We start from the raw sequence: 19,523 nt of genomic DNA, 5'->3' as shown, positions 1-19,523 counted from the left end.
CGATAATGTGGAATGAGATGTGTTCGTTTCGTATTGAACTGCTGCCACTTGGTGTGTTCGCCATTTTTTTCCCATCGCCCATGCGATCTTGTGCCAATTTTTACGAATCAATAATCGTTTTTTTCTTCTTATTTAAATTGCCTCTTTGTTTTATTTCAACGCCTGATAATGTTCACCGTATCCCGAAAATTGAGACAACAAAGTGGATATTCGAAATAATCATGTTAAATAGAGAATTTAAGATTGGATGAAAGCATAAAAAAATGTGTGCTTCAAAAAAAAAAAAACGTTTCGTTCTGAGAGATAAAATCGGATAATTGGAGTGTGCTTCTCGAACATTCCTTATGTGAGAGCATACATTTTATGTGTGCGTGCGTTGTGTTGTGTTTGTGCGTGTGTGTGCCAAAACCATAATCTAAATATTTATACGCATCAGATTTTGAATGCAGATTTTATATGTTTGCGTGGTGTAGATTTGTATTTTCCCTTTTAATAAATTTAACCAGTAAAAAGACTTAACAGTTTATTTTGGTGCGGCATAAACTCAAGAGGCATGATTTATTGTATTAAAATTGTGTGATTCACTCTATTGGCGCTCAATTTTCCAGCAAATCGAAATGAAAGCAGAAAACCTTGCTTTTGCAAAAAAAAAAATAACAACAATGATAAAAAATATATCTGATAATTTCTCTCTTTCTCTCTTTCGTGGTTTCGATGAACACGAAGTCACACTAGCCAAATAAAAAAAAACCGATGTGCAAAATCTTCAAGTGTACGGTCCATGGGGCGGATCATGTATATGGTTACGACTCACGAGCTCTCGATAACCATGTATGTGCACTTATTCATATAATGATGAGCATGGAGAATGTATGTTTTCACAACACAAAACCAAAATTTATCGCTGGCTAAATAAGTACATTTTCAATCTGGTCGAGTTATATAATATAGTAAAAAAACCTCAAATAAATTGTACAATGTAGATTTCAAATAAAAAAAAAATCCAGTTGTACAATGTACACGTTTCTGATCCCGGTGACAATGAGCAACAATTTAAAATGCATAAAAGCCGCGTAAATAAAATTTGCAATTCAATTAAAAGGTGCAAGTGAATGGTTACTATTTGCTAAAAACATTGTGTTGACATCAAAAAAGCACATATCGGAACAGAACCAAACAACACTAAAACTAATGCCATTCGAGAAAAGGGAAAAAATGGCGACATTGTGTCGGGACACAAATTCAATCACAAACGTCCACTAAATTTGAATAAAAAAATGGCACTATTTTATAACCCATTCTTTAAAAAAAAGCACTATGATATATCAACGGAAAGGCGATAGTTGAAACAACAGTAAAAACAAATGAGATGAAATATTCAAATGCCAGATCACAACCTCATAACAAAGTGTAACAAAGCTATTTTGGACAAGTCGTTTGTCCTATCACAACAAACTAATACATAATAACACATAGCAAAAGTGACACAGCAGCCCTTTTCTACTTTAATCATTTTCAAACGAAATGCCATTGAGGGTGGGTTTTTCGATTCTTTGTCGATTCGACGAAAAATTAACATGCAAATAGATTGTACATCAATTTTACCAGATCGTCCAATGAAATATTGTGCAAAATTATGATACATTGTAGAGAGAATATTCAATTAAATTGTTGAAAACGGCAAACCACATCAAAGGCATGGATATTTTTCTATATGTATAGAATGGAGTGCTATCATCGTCGAAATATGTCGAATATAAAAAAAAATCGTCGGAACAGTAAAAGAAGAACGTTAGGCGATAAAACTTCGATGCAATTGTTTTTATTTAAAAATTCGACAATTGATCACATCAAATGTTTAATAATTAATTTCAATCAATTTTATGAAATTCCGTAATTGAAGCACTGGAATGGAACATTTGCCATTTCATTTTATCGCTAGATCTTTTAAAAAATGGCTCATTTTATTGAACACTTTGTAGATTCTTTTTATACATTGTAAAACTTTAGAAGCATTTGCAGAACGGAATTTTTTTTTCTGCCAAAGTGCCCGCTTACATTACGTAAAATTGTGTTTGCTTCCATTTTCATTGCATAAAAACGTTGAATTTTTATCATCGAAAACGAGAAAAGTACGACAAGTCATCTATTTAATACTGATGACGATATACATGAAATTGTTAAAGTTCGAAACGAATTCATCGAATGAATAAAACATGAATAAATGATTGATCGGCACATTCGATTTCGGCTCCAAAGGTAATAATGATATTTATATTTATGATTTCCGATATGCGTTATGATTTATTGGTCGTTTGCAATTATATTAACCGAACCGAGAGGAGTACGGTAACGATGTGAATCAGATTGGCATTGCTATGGAAATGCCAATTGATCAAAAATGCTGAACATTCCAGTGTCATCTTTAATGAATAATTTCAAACTTCAAAGCGTTCACCTTTGCGTGCGTTTTGTGACGAATATTCGTTCAATATCATTCGGAAAATGAGACCAGTTTTGAAGTGGACACTTCATTTACTATAGTTGTTTGGAGAAAGAAAATCAAAATTATGTGAATTCAGTCAACGTGAATTTTCTGTTTGGTTTGATGTTGAAATCTGACCTTTTTGTTTGTTCCTTATTTCTACCTAAGAATTGAACGAAAATCACAGCTTGTTTCGTTAACAGCATAAAATTTGAGATGGTTTTTTTTATATCTTCGCAGTAAATGGGTCAAATCACTTCAAACCAGAAATTGATTGCAGACAATTTCCAAAATTAATTACGATATTCACAAATTGTTGTGAGATTTTTTTTTTTTTTTCAATATTTATGTCTCATCCATTGAGCTTTTAAAACCAGTGCAAATTGTCTCTAACTATTTTCAAAAATCAATTGAGAGTATATGTAACAAAAAAACTATATAAACGCTAAAAAATAACTTTAAAAAACAGCCGACAATGTCGTCACACCAACAAACAATCGCACATTGATTCTCGTTCAGTATTTGTTCGTTGTGGGAAGATTTTTTTTGTAATATATCGAATGATAGTGGTTCGATAAAAGCAATTGCACAAGAAAAAAAGTGTGTGTTCACATGAGCAGCACGTCATTCCGCTCTCAAGTTATTTAGTTCAAATGTGCAATTAACATACCGCGGCGAACGGGCCATTTTTTATTGATGTGACTTGGTTTTTAATCGGTGTGTAAAACAAAATTGAAAAAAAAAAAAACGAATATGCATTGAATTGTATTGCGTTGAAAATTGCTTTTTTTCGCATTTGATAAGCGATTGCGAGGCAACACAAAAAAAATCGGTAAAATTCAAAAACACTTTTATCAGAAGTGTGAAAAAGTTGGAAGCACAATGACAAAAAAAAAACAACCAATGAAAAAAAGCTAAACAAATATCGAAGAAAATGTTTTACAAAATACACGAAAATGGTCAGAGCACTAAATAGAACGCGCTAAATTGAAATCAAAATCAACAATCCAAGCAAAATGAAAAAGAAAAAACGCAAAGTGAAATATGAACGAATAAAAAAACATATCGATGAAAATATTCGCATCAAAAAGATGAATCGAGGATGATAAATAAAAATTGGCTCGTAAACTCTCTCGGGCATTTGAATCAAACAAACAAATGATCAAAAACAACAACAAAAAAGAGAAAACACACGCATGGAATATGTTGCTTTGAAAAAAAAACGGAAAAAAATAACAAAACAACAAAATGGATGAGATAGAAAGATGAAAATTGGTTTTCGTATTATGAAATTATTACCAAAGGAACACTATCCTCTCCGCTTGCTTCGCTGAAATCCACCAAGGCTTGCACCTGGGTTCATAGTATATTTGCGTTTGATTTATGTTGCAAGACAACAACAAAAATTACGTCATGGAACAGTGTATGTTGATGTGATTAAATATATAGTTTTTGGTTTTTTTTTTGTTTTAAATTATATATTTCAGCCAACCCCAAAGAGACATTCAACGAGATTGACAAATTAAAACCATTCGATTCATATAATGCAGAGTTCGAAATGTATGTGTATGTGTGGTTGCATGTGGTGTATATACATATTTTAAGAAAAAAAGAGTAGAGTTAAGAATTGAGGGAGAGAAAGAGAAAAAAAACATTGAATGACTTTAGTGTGGAATTCATTTATGGATTAACTCATTTGTTTGCTTGAATGTGGTTTTTTTCTTTGATTTTTTTTTCTTAGTTTACTAATCATTGAGTAAAACGTAAAAAATGTGATCTTTTATATGTATACTGAAAAACATTGGAATAGTGATTATGGCGCAAGATTTTATTTTTATTTACCGTAACGTATATGCAAAACATTTTTGCCGTTACGGATGTGATTTAATTTGAACCGAGACACTTTGCTTGTGTCTGTGCGTATTTTAAACAATTATATACATTTTGCGGGCATAAATCAGCATGTTTCCAATGTTCTTCCAACTAGAAAAAGTTTCTTCGTTGTTTTGAGTGAATAAAACATTTCATGGTGCGGTGGACGAATGCTTTTGTGACGTATTCTATTCATAGCCGTGCAATAGAGTAGGGAAAAAACCTAAAGTTTCCTCCCATTGATTTTCGACGAACGACCGTCAATTGGAATCTTTGCTCGTCAATTGGAGTCTTATTTGTTGGGCCTTACACCGCTATGATTCAACACTACATTCATCATGTTAAACAAGATTTTCGTCGGCTCATGAATCATTCAACTGAAACACGTGCTATTTCACTCGTCAATCGATATTTAATTTTTCATCAGCTTAAAAAACTTGATGGTCGTGCCTGGTTTTTTCTTTCTCTTCAGTCATCTTCAAGTTGAAATTTCTTCAACTTCCAATCTAAGTCTAAGTGAGACGATGGTCTCAAATGGTAATGGACATTTCATTCCATTTTCAATGTCACACACAAAAAAAAACTTTGTCGACGAAAAATTGTATTCATATAATAAATATATATATTTTTATCAAAGAAATGTTCAAACTTACCACACCGAGACTCTCTTTTTTGTTCAATCGCAACTCTCGAAGCATTTGATTTCGTTGTTCCATCATGAGCGTTCGTTCGTAAGTGTATGCCGATATATCACTATTCATCTGGAAACCAATGACAACAACAATAAACATTTAATGCATTTTGAATCAAAATGATCGAGTGTTAATGTAGGCGTTGCAATAATAAGAAGAAAAAGCAAAAAAAACACGAACCATTTCAACAACTTCTACTTCGGCTTCGATGCGCAAATGATAGAGGAATGTCTTCAGGTCTTTTTTCATTTGAATAGAATTGTCTTCGATTTGAGCAACGGTGAAAATGCGCAATTTACAATTTTTCCAGGTACGATGCTGTTTCAATAGGAATGGCAACAACATTAACAAACCACCATCATGAACAATCCACCAAATATCGATGTAACCTTTGATCTGCAACCGAAACGAAAAAAAAAATTGATATTAGATTTATGTTTTGTGCCCATTGCCCAATTCCCTGTGTCTCACACCATCACCACCCCCGTCACACAGGTGAAAGATTTATGTGGGAGCGAGGTTGGATTGCGTACCTTTTCAGTGGAATCGGGAAAGAAGTTGATGCCTTTTGGAATAACAAGTGCCATTCGAGATGAGGCGCACACTCGGCACGTTTCCAAGAATGCTTTCCATGTGCGATCATGTTCACTTTGACGCCAACCGTATGGCCAACCAAGAATGACTGTATTCGGTTTCAAGCCACCCAAACCACATGTTTGAACGCTGTTGTTGTTGTGTATGGCACACAAATCGACAGAGAATAAAAATTTTGTTAACAAAAGAATGAAATAAACTTTATTTTTCGTCCTCAAACAAGGCCAGAAGAAATATATATTAACGAAATTGAACTTTGGCTTGACAAAATGCGAAAATTGTGATAAATTGAAAGAAAAAATAGAGAGAAACGAAAAAGTTTTCTTTCTATTCAGTTACGTTAGTTTTGTTGAACGAACTTTGTTACACTTACATTGAAGATAATCCATCGACGGTGTTACGTGAGACAAGTACATCAACGAAACCCTTAACTCGTTCCTCTTCCATAATGCGACGAATATTTTGCTTGGTTTCGGCGGCTTTATTTGCCTTCTTCGTGTATTCGCCATTGACAACCGATACGCATACCGTTAATCCTTTGCCCGCTTTAAGTTGCGATGCAAATGAAAATAGTTTACGATATTTTGGTAAATTTTCATCGGTCGGTTTAACCAATATCAAAATTTGTGGTCGCCAATTCTTGGTATGCGGTTCAGCTTCTTCCAAACGAAGTAGAGCATATCGAGCGGCGGTAAGTGACATACCACGAATACCATCACCCCATTCCTTTTCAGCTCTGTATATACATCAGTGGTAGAGCATGGAAAATAGCAATTGAAATGTCACAAAACAAACAAAAAAACACAAATAGAGACAGGGAGAGAAAGAGAGAGAGAGAGAGAGATAGAAAAGAGTAAGAAGAAAAGGAGAAAATTATTTTGGATAATTCTTATCGGTCTATTTAAATAGCTTCATTTAAAATGGTGAATAAAAAAATATGTCATGCTATATGATTGATGTTGGAATTGTAAAAATGAAAAGAGAAAAATGTTGAAACAAAAAACACACACAAATAAATGACAAGCAAGGCAAACAAGATAGAGAAAAACTTATTTATCGATCATATCAATTACCCTCGGTATTCGATGTATTTATAAATAATAACGGCCATTGTCATCGCCAGCAGTGCCATATACCACGATGTCATGAACATTATGGAAACGCACAAGCATACAGCAAACAATGACAATGACCAATGATAGAATTTGAAACGAGGTCGCCAATTTGGTGTTCGCAATAGTGTTTGTACGGCACAGGCCAAGTTCACAAAACCGTAGCACATCAAGAAGAACATCGATAGCAACGGTGCCAAAATATCCACATTACCTATTTGAATTCAATTTGAAATGCAAAACAAACGATAAACACGGTGGAAAAGAAGAAAAAAAGAGAAAACAAGGGAAATGAACAACTTACCAAGTAAAATGCCACATTGGCAAATGCACAACGTTAAGATAAGTGCTCGGGTTGGTTCGCCACGTTTCGACGATACAGCAAACGGTGCTAAAAATGGTACCGTCTCGTCTCTGGCAATTGCTTGAAGTAAGCGCGGTGCACCGGTTAAACTTTGTAAACCAGCGCCAAGTGTTGACAAAAATGAACCAATCAATATGACCCATTCATTTGGCCAAGCCATATTTGCAACAACCAATTTACCACCAATCGATGCTCCAAATCTGTGTGCGGAAAAAAACAACGGAAAATAAAATACAAACCGTGTGTGTGTGTAATTTACCGAATTTTCAGATGATACATACTTATCACGTAATAGTAGATTGTCAACAGTGCCAGCAAATAGAAGGACGGAAGATAAATACACGGTGCTTGTGGTCAAAATTGCACAAATTGTACCAATTGGTATACTCTTTTGTGCATCAGCCAAATCACCCGAACGATTTGATCCAGCCATAATACCTTAAATTGACGAAATGCACACATGCATTTAACAACAAACAAAAAATCCAATCTCTCTATATATAGTTGTGGTAAATTGTTAATTACGATAATACATTGAAATCTCTAATAAATAATCGAATTAAAACAACTCCATGGTTTATGCATAGGCAAATACTACACTCTTATATCGGTGGTATTAATATTTAGTATTTTGGGATTTTCAGCTACAATTAATCCAAAAGGACTAAAAAGTAATCCAATGGGATCATTTTATATTTTTTAACTTGAGTTCAATAAACACTTTTTTGTTGTTTGTAAAAAAATATCTCAAAATGAATCTTCCTTTGGAACACTGTTTCATATTGTATTGACAATTACATGAAACTTCAAATGCTTGTCATTGTCATTCGATTGCAAACATAACCTTTCACGGTCTTATGTTTATTGTGTAAATCACGTGCACCGTTGTCGAAAAAACTAAATTTTGTTTCTGTTGGAATTTCGATTAGTTTGTTTATTTGAATATAATTCTCAATAGAATCCTTTTTTCCATCGCTTCTGTGCAATTTATTAGATTTCTGATAAAATGTTTTATAGCTAGTGAAAACAAAGTAAAGAATTGATTAGCGAATGGTTTTCAATAGAATTTTGGGTCGGTTCGCATCAATATCAACATTCCATGTCACAACCGCTTTTGTGTGCTCAGTGATTTTTTTTCAAAAGGGTAACATGGCAAACATTTTGCAAAATTTTAAAAATCCATCAGAATCTTGAACAACCGAAACACTATCGTAAAATGCGTGTTGACGAAAGATTAATTCTTGCTTTGTTGACGAATGATTTTCAATAAGATTCTTTTGCATCGAATATCAACATAAATTCCGTATCACACCTTTGGGAGTGTAATTTAGCGAACATTTTGTCAGCATTTGAAATCGGACTGCAGAATTATGAAATTGTATTTATGCAAGAGCGAAATGAACGCATTGATATTTGTTTATTGTGAACCCGTTCGATCACATGAATCGGTGATTGTATATTTTGATAAATTTTTAGAGGCCTGTTTTTAAAATACCAGGAACCTATAAATTCATCAACAATAATACATTGCTAAGTCAACCGATTTTTGAGTATAATTAATAAATTTATTTGATGGCATGCATAGTCTATCATAGTCATTGTAGTTTTTGATAAATATAACAGTGGCCTGAATATTTTCAAACCGGCACTTTTATATTTATCAAAATATATTTTGATTATTCATCAATATTTAGAGGTATATATTACACCACCGATATGGTGGAGATTCCAATACGTTAACAGTTGCTAAAAATGAGCGGTCGCAAACGGAATCACGAATCGGCGTTTAAGCCACGAAAGAAGATAAAAATTAAAGAACACCAAACAATTAAAAAAAAAGTGCTCGAAAAGGTTTAAAAGTGAATCTGCCCATTAACACTGGAAAATTTGCTCAGTTGATTGACGTATACGTATTAGAAATGTAACGGTGCTACATATTGGGTGCACTGAATTTGCATTATTTCACCAGTGATCATTTCAAGCGCAGTACAGACGAGCAAATCGAAGCATTCTATACTCAATTCGTCGACAAAAAATTTTTCGAGATTGGTTTTACGGCGTTCAGTTCATTGAGCATGCATTTAACGACGCCAGAGAAAGCGGGTACAGGTTGTGTTACGGCATTTGGTACTATTGCCAAAAATACGGTGTTCGAGCTCCAGTAATTGGAGGATTCGGGAATGTAGTTGAATACGCAGTACAAATGTTTTATACAAATTACAAAAATAATATTTGTATGCACGCTCACTCACGCATCCGAAAGTTTTTCACACATCAAAACGCGAGCAAAGCACAAATTGATGACACCATGGATTTCTTATTCAAGCAAAACTCCAACTGTGTGCCAGACCTGGGTTTGATGTGGGAACTGGAAAATACATTAAAGTCAATCCGATTCGACGATGGGAAAGGGTACTTTTTTGCTATGGAAAGCAATTGGTTCAAATACATACCAATATTCCTGAATTTGCAACAGTGAGTTTTCGTTCATTTATTATTGTGAATCAAACGATTGTATTTTTTATGCGATTTTTTTCCATTTTGAAAATTCTACAATTATCACACGAGTAATTTTATCAATTTATTTTTTGGAAAATATACAAAAATAGGTACTTTCGCAATCATGAACGTGAACGAAAAGCCGCATTGAAGCGAGGTGAACGAACCGAGCTTCGTGAATACAGAAATTTCACCGTGGTACCAACGTCATCGTTCGAAAGACATTACATTCGAATTGATCGTAGAGTGTTTTATCGCATGTTAAGACAGATAGAATGTCCACATCGATTATTTCGCAATAAAAACGGCGGCCCAAAACAGGAGGAAGACATCAAAAATAAAGAATGGGATGTATTATGGCGTCTGTATTTCGACATCGATAGCATCGAAAGAGAACCGAGAAACAAAAATGATGGCCATGCAACAATAAAATTCGACAACTCCATTCAAACAGATGGTGTCGGTATGTCATTTTTGATGGAACGAACAAAATTCATCATTGAAAAAGACGATGAAGAGCGTATGAAAGAGACACAAGAGATGCTTCTGAAAAGCCAACAAGTGTATGGTCTCGATCCTGGACTACGTTTGGTCATTGGTGGTGTGCGCATTAACAATTTCAACGATCGAAATAATCGCACTGAAACAATCAATCGATTGACATCGGGCCAATACCAAGATATGATAAATTCATCGCGACGGAACAAATGGCGCAAAAAGTTGACAACTGAAATCGATGAAAAGATGCGTCTACATCGTGAGTCATTTGATGAGCAGCCTGGTCCACGAGCCGAAGACCATAAATCATATGCTGATCATATTTTGCGTCATTTTGAAGAAAAGTTCACAGCATACACACAGTATGAATACGCTTTGCAAGCATTTCTCCAGTACATTGACACGAATAGAGCACTTGATGCATATGCAACCAAGCTCATCGATGGTAAGCAAACGTTCATATTTGTCGGTGATCGTTTCATTGCGATAGATTCACCAGCCCGAGGATATATTCGATCGAAGGTGCGAGATTTGTTCGAGAAGTTGAAACGTCGCCGTAAATGTACAGTGGTCGAGGTGGACGAATTTCGGACGACCAAATTATGTTCGTTGTGCTTCCGTGAACTTGAAACCCGACAAAAATTGGCAAAGTAAAGGAGAAATATCGCTATCTCACATGCCATGGATGCGAACCATTGTGTGGAGAAAATGTGCTTGGAAAAGCCCAAGGTCCGATTGAATCACGAAAAAGCAATCGCAAATTGACGCAGCAACGAAAACATCGTCCCCGTACTGATGGTCCACGTATGGCATCAAAATTTCGTAAATATAAAGAGAAAACTCGAATTGGGCGTACTATCACCTGGAATCGTGATGCAAATGCAGGTCGTAACATTCTCTACAAAGGTTTGTGTTTGTTAAATTGATATGCTCTCAGTTTAATATGAACAAGTCAATGAACAATAGACAATGAATTCGTTTTTTTTTATTCCTTACAAACAAACAGGATGGTGTGCTGTTATGAATATAGAGCTACATCCAGCATTTCAACGGCATGTTGAAAAAAAAAGAAGAAAATGCAGGAGGAGGAGATCCGACGCCAGCACCACCAGCACGAGCTCGACAATCAAGACGAGCAGCATCCAATCAAGTATGTAATCATTTCTATAATTCTGCTTTGAATTTATCTAATCAATTGAAGCTACACATACTTTTAATTTACGTTCATATTTGAAAATTGATATAATCATTGTCATTTTCAGAATCAACAAACAACACAACGAACATTGCGTTCTCATCTGGATCAAGCGCGGAGCTCTCGGCCGTAAGCCCTGGGTTTTGTGCGGGATTTCAACGTGGTCCTACAATTCGCTACAATTAGTAAGTATTTAAATTTAATCCTACAGTGCTAAAATTTAATCCTTTTGGATTATTTTGATGAAAAATCCCAAATGATTAATATTTAATCCCTTCTATTTTACAGTGTATAAAATCCACAAAACCATATAATACTCAAACAAATGCACACTTACCAGTTACAGACGGGAAGAAAATGCCTATCAAAATCGTAAATGTTGTTGTGATATCCGCATAAATTTGATTGTAATTTTGTGATAGACGTTCATAATCTTCGGGATCACTTCCGTACGCAACGAATTGGAATTTCTGCATTTATGCATTTTAAATCGAATTAGTTTATCATTGGACTACATAACATATTGACTTCAAATCAATCAATTTAATCACAACCAATTTTAACGTATTAAAATACGGCACATTTGAGAATTGACAGAAAAAAAACAGGAGAAATATACTCACTTCCAGGAATGATGGGTAAATATTATCGAAGAACACACCACTTGCCAAGCCTTTAATACCTTTTACAATTGACACATTGTGACCTATTCAAATGAATGACAAACATTTTATTTAATAATCTCATTTTTTCATGATGTGCAATAAAAAAAAAATGACCAAACTCATCATCCGTTCATTTTATTCTTGCATTAAACTAAAACATTCTTTTAAACGAAAAATAAATGCTTGTTTTTAACTTACTCTGGAAATATGGATCACATTGGTTATCTTTACAGAATAACTTGTACAGATTACCGGTTGAATTTTTGTGGCAGCCATCAAGCGGAATGTCTTTAAGCAATCGTTTCCCAAGTACGCACATGCTAAAATACAGAAAACATTTCAAATTTCATTTGTGGCTGATAGAGTACTTTTTGCCAATTTAAAAGCAGAAAAAAAGCGACTATTCTCCAGGAGTTTCCATTAATAAGGCGAAACATTTGGTTTTATTTTATGTGTCGTCATCATCAAAAAGTGGAACGTAACCCAAGAAGGTCATCCCTTCGAATAAAACCGAGAGGGAGTTTGAAAATTGAAAGATTTAAACAAGGGTAAAATGGAAAAAAGCTTATGGTTCTTCTTTTTTTTCCACTGCTGGAAAATGTGATTTCAACAAAAATCCTATTTGAAAATTTTTGCTTTAAAAAAGTTTGAGTGAGGTTTAAAATTTGTTACTCTCGATCATTTTTTGGGGTTATTTAAGAGCCAAAATGAAGCCAAAATGGAATTAAATCATAATAAGCTCTAAAATAGTTAAAACATATTGAAGTTTATTTGGTTGCGTTAAATGTCGTTTGGTTTGAAAAACTTTCCATATACCTATAAACAGTGTGTGGGTAAAAAGATACACAAGTTGACATCGAAAATCCATATAAAATGAATTTGGTATGGTTTGACAAGCAAATAAAAAGTCGAAAGAACGAAGAAAAATATGTACATAGACAACAACCAACAAAAAAAAAAAATGAAATAAAATGTCATTTATACTTACTAAAGTTTATCGTTGCCATTAAAATTATCAAAAATACCAACATAAACGGCAATTATGGAACAAATAACACAAGTTAATGCAACGGCAGCAAATTTATTCACGAACTTTACGCCAACAAATACAATCGTTCCTGCAATAAAACAGAGAAAAAGATAGAACATTGAGAGAGAGAAAGAGAGAGAGAGAGAGACGCACTTCATCCAGGCTCAAACTTTATTTTCGTGTTTCACATATACAAAATAACTTTCGATGAAAAAAAAACTCATTCACACACACTCACAGAGAGACATTGATATGCGAAACGAGAAAAAAACCCAATGAAAACATCATGGTATATCTAATTTTGGTTGCGAAATTTGTTGTCTCCATCGCATTATTTGATAATCATTTACCATTTTTGCTTTATATAGAATTCTCTCTGGTTTTTTTGGCTCATTTCAGCACACACCAATGGTTTTAAGCATTTAAATATGCAAATAAATCTATTTGAATACATAATATATGAACAAATGGTTTACCCCGAAAATCGAAAAAAAGGACCACAAGAACACGAAATTTCAAATGGCATTCATTTTTCACAATATAACAAATATATTGTAGTTCAATTTTTTTTCGTTCCAAAAATACATACCCATTAAATAGAGTAAAATTGTTCCATAGACACGGAAATTGTTGTGCATCGCACCTTCAAGATCCACTTTATCAACAAATATCGCCGCAAATGGAGCCATATAGGTCTGGAAAATAAACATTTTATAACGTTAATTAAGTCATTTTCTGTTGTACCAAAATGGTGATTCATCTTTCTTCTCTCTCTCTCCCTCATACTGCCGCTTTTTCTTGCGCTTACTCTTCGCTTCATTTGGTTCATTTTCGATTTTAAAGTCATGTATCACATGCAAATTATACGGAAAGAGTGATGCTATTTATATATTTTAACTTACCAGCACAATTTCAACGGCACCAACAATGTACATAGCCGCTGCTAGTGTTGTACCCGTATAGAATAGCAGTCCGACCGCACCACCAAATTCAGGTCCCAACGATCTGCAAATAATATTTAAAAAAAATATAAAATTTAATAATTCCATTTAAAATGCTCGGCAGCGCATAGAATTGTGACATTAACAGCAACTAAATAAAAACATGCTTATTAAATCATGGATTTATTTTTGTGATTGATTTTTCCATTTGTGGTATTTATATTTTCATATTGGTTTCACTTTTTGTATTCTCCTTGTGTATATTATGTTCAATAACAGATATTGTGAATGCGAACACACACATTTTGTGCATTGCAAATAAACTGAATTAATGAAGATAGCGTGCGAGAGTGAGAGAGACCATACCCATTACCTTTCGTTGTGTGTTTTCATTCAATTAACACACAAAACCTAGATGCACACGATAATCATTAATTTGCAAATTATTTATGATTTAAAAGACCAAATGTTATGCTTTTATTTTTAATTCATTCAAACAAAAAAAAAATTATTGCACTTTGATTTCGTTGCTACACATTTCAAATTTAAAATAAAAAAAACAACAACAACAACAACAAAAACCGAAAGGGTAAATGTCCCATTAAAAATGCCCTTGAATCCAATTCACGGTTATTTTGAACACTCGAGATACAATGTTCAAATATGTATATGAAAATGTGTCAAACCATTAACAACCATGCCGGAAAAGAAAATTTGGTAGAAAGTTTTTCGGTCCGGTATGTAATGCTCTAAATGAAAACGAGTGTGTAAATATTTTATGTGTTGCATTAGGTTTGTCCCATGTGACTCAATCAAGTTCCCTTATGATGAGTGATAACAACGTAACAGCAACTGACGTAGAACAAGAAAAAAAAATCGATTCACGCGACCATGCAACACGAACTTTTTTCCATTCGTTCGCTCAAACAGGCAGCTTTTTACGATTTCGCAAACGAATCATTAATAAATTATTTTTGTTATCTTTTGCCTAAAATATGCCAAGTTTTAGCTTGAGAGATGTAAAGTGCTTCGTCGAAGAGAGAGAAAATCAAAATAAAAAAGAACGATGATAAGAGGAATGTGAAAAAGGAGGAAGTGAGCTGCAAGGATTGTGTCAGTTTGATGGATCATGAGGGTGGCTTGCGAAAAGACGGCAGTGCATAAAGCCAATGCTAAAGTTGCACTATCTATCACTTTTGAGGTATTTAAAAATTGTAAAAATAGAGAGAGAAAAATGAACAAGTTGCCTGTTGTCCTAATCACGACTATGATTGATAGCGATGCTAAACCTGAGTTCAGAGAATGTGCTCGATGAATATTCGAAAAAGACTTCGATCTTCTTCACATTTTATTTAAATGATGAATAATTTTGATTTTGCTGATGGGCAACAATTAAATGTTTTTTCATCTTAAGTTAAAGACCAATGCTCTTATAATCGAATTTGATGCTAAATTCATGGCATTATCTTTATTGTGCAGAGCATTTAATCTCATTAAGAAGATGATACTGTTAAGATTAAAATGAAATTGAAGCCATTCGACCTTTGATCCACAGCACCATCGCTCAAATTCACATGGTAATTGTGTCTTATTTTAGATATTTTAGATTTCCAACATTGCTCTTATCGCATTTTGGCAAATTCCTTTTGTCTTTTCTGTATACTCTCTTGTTCGCAGTTAATCTCGGTGTTAAATTCATTTCTATCATTTTCAAAAGTCCATTATTTCTAAACAAAAAAAAAACGATTTCGAGTAAAATCATCTGAAATTGTATTATTGTTTTCTATCTGTGACTTTCTCCCTGCGTCTCTAAAAATCTCGAACAGAGACTGAAGGTAAAATTTGTATGCTTTTATTATGTTCGCTCTCTTCGAAATCCAAACAAAATCAAATTGGTTGCAATTTGACAGCTGACTATCAACCGAAAATGTTTTATGCTGCTTATTACACGTACGTGCGCCCGTATAGGAAGCAGATGAACCGTATTGCACATCAAAATTCCGGCTTATTGGCTTGACAGAGACGGTCACAATTGAATCCATTGATTGATTGTGGTATTTCACTTAATGATAAATTTTATTTTCACACAAACACAGCCCAAAAGTCTCCTGTTGCTATTGAACATGCACATATGCGTCAAATGGACACGATATGCCACACTTTGCTCGTATTCGTATTCGAGAATTAATTCCGAGGTGTTGGGTGGTGTATTTTCAAATATTGATTCACAATATGAAACCGGAAAGTGTGTGTGTGTTCATAATTATTGCAAATCGGTTTTCACTTTCATGTTCAATTAATAAGCGAGCGATTAAATCGATTAGTATACATATAGTCATAGTTTTACATATTACCTGGATATCATGAAGTAGCTCCCACCAGCCGGCACCACGCCATTTGTAGCAATTGCTGACATTGAAATAGCCGTTAACATTGTCTGCGAATAAGAAAAGAACAAAAAAAAAAAACAAATGAAACACTTGGCCTCGTTGGAATTTCGCTTCTTTCTATGAAATTTACATGGCATTAAAAACCTTTTCCAGCGCTTAAATTCAAATCGATATATTCGAAATGCAAACACTCTTGTGTTGCCATTATGATTCGGTGACCTGATTGTGAAATGATTGTTTTGGACGAAAAATATCGAGATCAGAGTTTCTAAAGGCACCCAAATGGTCGCCTTTTTCTCTCGAGCATTTGTATAGAAAAATTAATCCCAAAGCTCATCTTTTCTTCAGTCTTCATTTTTGCTTTACTCAGAATGGGTTTACTCTATAAAAAAAATCCGGGTTTTTTTCTTCGTCGATTTCCCAAATGTTTTGCCATATTGACAACTGCAATTTATCCGCATTCATCCATAAACTCGGTCAACTACAGAAAACTCCAATCGTTTTCGAATTCTCCCGTTCATTCTTCGTTATTTTCATGTGAATCAAATGCATCATTACATTCGTCAAAAAAAACAAAAAGTGAGAATAAAACACTGATGACCTTCATCAAATGCGAAAAATGGCTTTGATTTGTTAAATTAAAGCGCGAAAATGGTGGTGTTTGTGTCAGTGTCATATTCATTGGACAATATGTGCAGCATTAATTGAATCTCAGTAAATTATTATCAAATTATACAGCCCATTAAATTGATAAATCACATTGGCGGTGCAAATTGCAAGAATTTCATCCCCACAGTTTTTCTGTCCATTTCGAAAATTCGTTGCTAACATTTTCATTAAAATATAAATACATCGACACATGATATAAATTCGATTTTGATGGAAACGAACGTGTATGAACGATGAACCAAATAGCTGAGGCGGACAAGCGACTAGTTGCCAAATGTTGGATAGTTTTACTGTTGTGGACAAAAAATACCGGTAATTTATTAATAAAATGAAAACTCTTTATTTATTCTTCAAAATCGATTTCGTCGCCTTCAAAGTAATCCCCTCGGCTGCAATGCACATAGGCCAACGTTTTTTCCAGTCCTCGAAACAGTGTGTGAAGTCACTTTCTGGTATAGCTTTCAAAACACGTAGCGTTTCGCGTTGAATCTCTTCTATCGACTCGAAACGGTGTCCCCGGAGTGGTCTTTTGAGTGTTGAAAATAGCCAAAAGTCACACGGTGCTAAGTCAGGCGAATAGGGTGGTTGCGGAACGATATGAGTTGATTTTTTGGCAAAATGATCACGAATAACTAATGCAGTATCAGCCGGTGCATTATCGTGATGCAAAAACCACGAGTTGTCTGTCCATAATTCCGGCCGCTTTTTTCGAATTGCTTCACGCAAAAGACGCATAACACCCAAATAATATTCCTTGTTAACATTCCTTGTTAACGGTTTGGCCAGTTGAGCTTGGACTTGCTTTGTCGTGGTTTTTTCGGCTTTGATTCGCCTTTGGCACGATATTCGCTCAACTGATCGGCAGTTTCGGGGTCGTATGCATAAACTCAAGTCTCATCTCCCGTAATGATGCATTTCATTGCCGATTGATAGCCAGAAATCATTCCTTGGCACACATTAACACGTCTCTCTTTTTCAAAGAAATTCAATGATTTTGGAACTTATCGAGCAGCACAACGTCTGAGGCCTAAATGGTCTTTCAAAATTGTTTGAATCGATCCTTTTGAAATGCCAACAATATCGACCAGGTCTCTAGACGTTAATCGACGATTTTTGAGCACAAGATCTTTGATTTGCTTGACGTGTTTCTCATCAGTTGATGTTGATGGTCTTCCCGGCCGATGTTCGTCTTCATCGCGTTCTCTGCCTTCTTTGAACATTTTGTACCATTCATACACTCTGTTTTGCGACATGGACTGATCACCGAAAGCTTTTTATAACATTCTCAACGTTTCTGCAGCAGAAATTTCATTCCGCATGTAAAATTTAATGCAATATGTTTGTTCCAAATTTTCTGTCATTATGAAAATCGCCAAATGAAAATTTATCGGTGTAAACAAACAAACGTAACCAAAAACCTCATAGAGATATTGACATGAAATTTTGTACAGATGTCAAAGACAGTGCTACCAACCTATAGTCGGAAGGTTTTCATGATTACTTTTCTGCGCGAAATTTTATTAATAAATTACCGGTATTTTTTGTCCACAATAGTAGTGTAATGGCAAATGTTGGATGGTACTTACCACACAACAGCAGATAAGGACGATGAGGAAACCACAAATAGCACCAGCCGTTCCAACGACCCATGTTAAACGAATAAATAGAATGACACCAAATATATTTTGAATGCATGGTAGAAATACACCGATCAGTGTGCCTGAAAAATAGAAAGAAAAGAGAAACAAACAATGATGATAATGTTTATTTTTTTTTTTTACATGAACATTTTCATTGGTTGATGCATCATTTTATTGTTGTACCTGTCTCAAATGATTGAAAAGAAAAAGAGGAAAAAAAGGCTTACCCATTCGGGCTGCAGGTGGCGGAGGTTTTGCATCTGGATCTGTAGCAGCTGGAATCGTATTTTGGTAGCTATTAAACGTCTGTATGAACGTTGATACTTGAGGGCGAGTGTCAATCTCATCCTAATCAAGACAAACCGAAAAATGAAACGAAAATGTTGAAATAAACTTTGAACATTCGATGAAAGTTGGTCGTTCGTTTGAACGAACATGTTCGCCCAAATTTATTTGCTCACATCATTAAAAGCTCGGCAAAATTAATGTGTACTGCTACTCTAATGAGATAGTTTCAATGTCTTTTTACACTTCGTCTTGCTTGTCTTTATCGCACACATAAACCGTCTGGTTTTAACAACATTTTACAATACCGCATAAATGATACCATCTCTTTTGAAAAGTCGATACATCTTTGCCATGGTCGCATATACTTTACATGTGTGCGCTTGTCTGTTTGTGCGGTGGTGAACAGTATCGAATTTTATAGTGATGGTTTATTGGTTAAACGCTTTAATCATATAAATTATCATCTTAAGTTTCCAACAACAATCGATTTTAAAGTGAATTTATTTTTACGATTTTAATGCCGTTCTTTTTATACACGAGAAGACTGTTTATGTGTGTGACACAGACAACGTTACAAATTACAACCAAA

The 19,523-nt window shown here is 34.4% G+C and overlaps 2 protein-coding genes across 5 annotated transcripts in view; one reads left to right on the top strand and one right to left on the bottom strand.

Moving 5' to 3' along the window:
• LOC116346528 (solute carrier family 12 member 4) overlaps window positions 1-19,523 on the bottom strand; it is a 74,383-nt gene that overhangs the window by 4,923 nt on the left and 49,937 nt on the right. For 3 of the 4 annotated variants that reach the window (XM_031776622.1, XM_031776626.1, XM_031776624.1), the window contains 17 exons: window positions 18,874-18,994; window positions 18,593-18,726; window positions 16,302-16,384; window positions 13,909-14,011; window positions 13,596-13,701; window positions 12,965-13,094; window positions 12,175-12,296; window positions 11,935-12,017; window positions 11,649-11,781; window positions 7,401-7,557; window positions 7,060-7,319; window positions 6,717-6,969; window positions 6,017-6,379; window positions 5,583-5,772; window positions 5,230-5,445; window positions 5,011-5,118; window positions 3,785-3,838 (listed from right to left, as the gene is read on the bottom strand). In XM_031776622.1, coding sequence (XP_031632482.1) covers window positions 3,785-3,838; window positions 5,011-5,118; window positions 5,230-5,445; window positions 5,583-5,772; window positions 6,017-6,379; window positions 6,717-6,969; window positions 7,060-7,319; window positions 7,401-7,557; window positions 11,649-11,781; window positions 11,935-12,017; window positions 12,175-12,296; window positions 12,965-13,094; window positions 13,596-13,701; window positions 13,909-14,011; window positions 16,302-16,384; window positions 18,593-18,726; window positions 18,874-18,994 — 2,616 coding nt within the window. The remainder of the gene's footprint in view (window positions 1-3,784; window positions 3,839-5,010; window positions 5,119-5,229; window positions 5,446-5,582; window positions 5,773-6,016; window positions 6,380-6,716; window positions 6,970-7,059; window positions 7,320-7,400; window positions 7,558-11,648; window positions 11,782-11,934; window positions 12,018-12,174; window positions 12,297-12,964; window positions 13,095-13,595; window positions 13,702-13,908; window positions 14,012-16,301; window positions 16,385-18,592; window positions 18,727-18,873; window positions 18,995-19,523) is intronic. The other variant, XM_031776623.1, reaches the window with a different exon arrangement.
• On the top strand, window positions 10,254-11,764 carry LOC116346565. Its single transcript, XM_031776706.1, has 4 exons — window positions 10,254-11,022; window positions 11,123-11,266; window positions 11,379-11,496; window positions 11,600-11,764. The coding sequence occupies exons 1-4, from the start codon at window positions 10,923-10,925 to the stop codon at window positions 11,604-11,606; spliced, it is 369 nt and encodes a 122-aa protein (XP_031632566.1). The 5' UTR covers window positions 10,254-10,922; the 3' UTR covers window positions 11,607-11,764.

The sequence above is a fragment of the Contarinia nasturtii genome, unplaced genomic scaffold (genome assembly GCF_009176525.2).
Source record: "Contarinia nasturtii isolate CC-2019 unplaced genomic scaffold, AAFC_CNas_1.1 Cnas_scaffold_1565, whole genome shotgun sequence".
Classification (NCBI taxonomy): Eukaryota; Metazoa; Arthropoda; class Insecta; order Diptera; family Cecidomyiidae; genus Contarinia; species Contarinia nasturtii.
The sequence above is the reverse complement of the archived record's forward strand: the minus strand, read 5'-3'. Positions and strand labels throughout refer to the sequence as shown.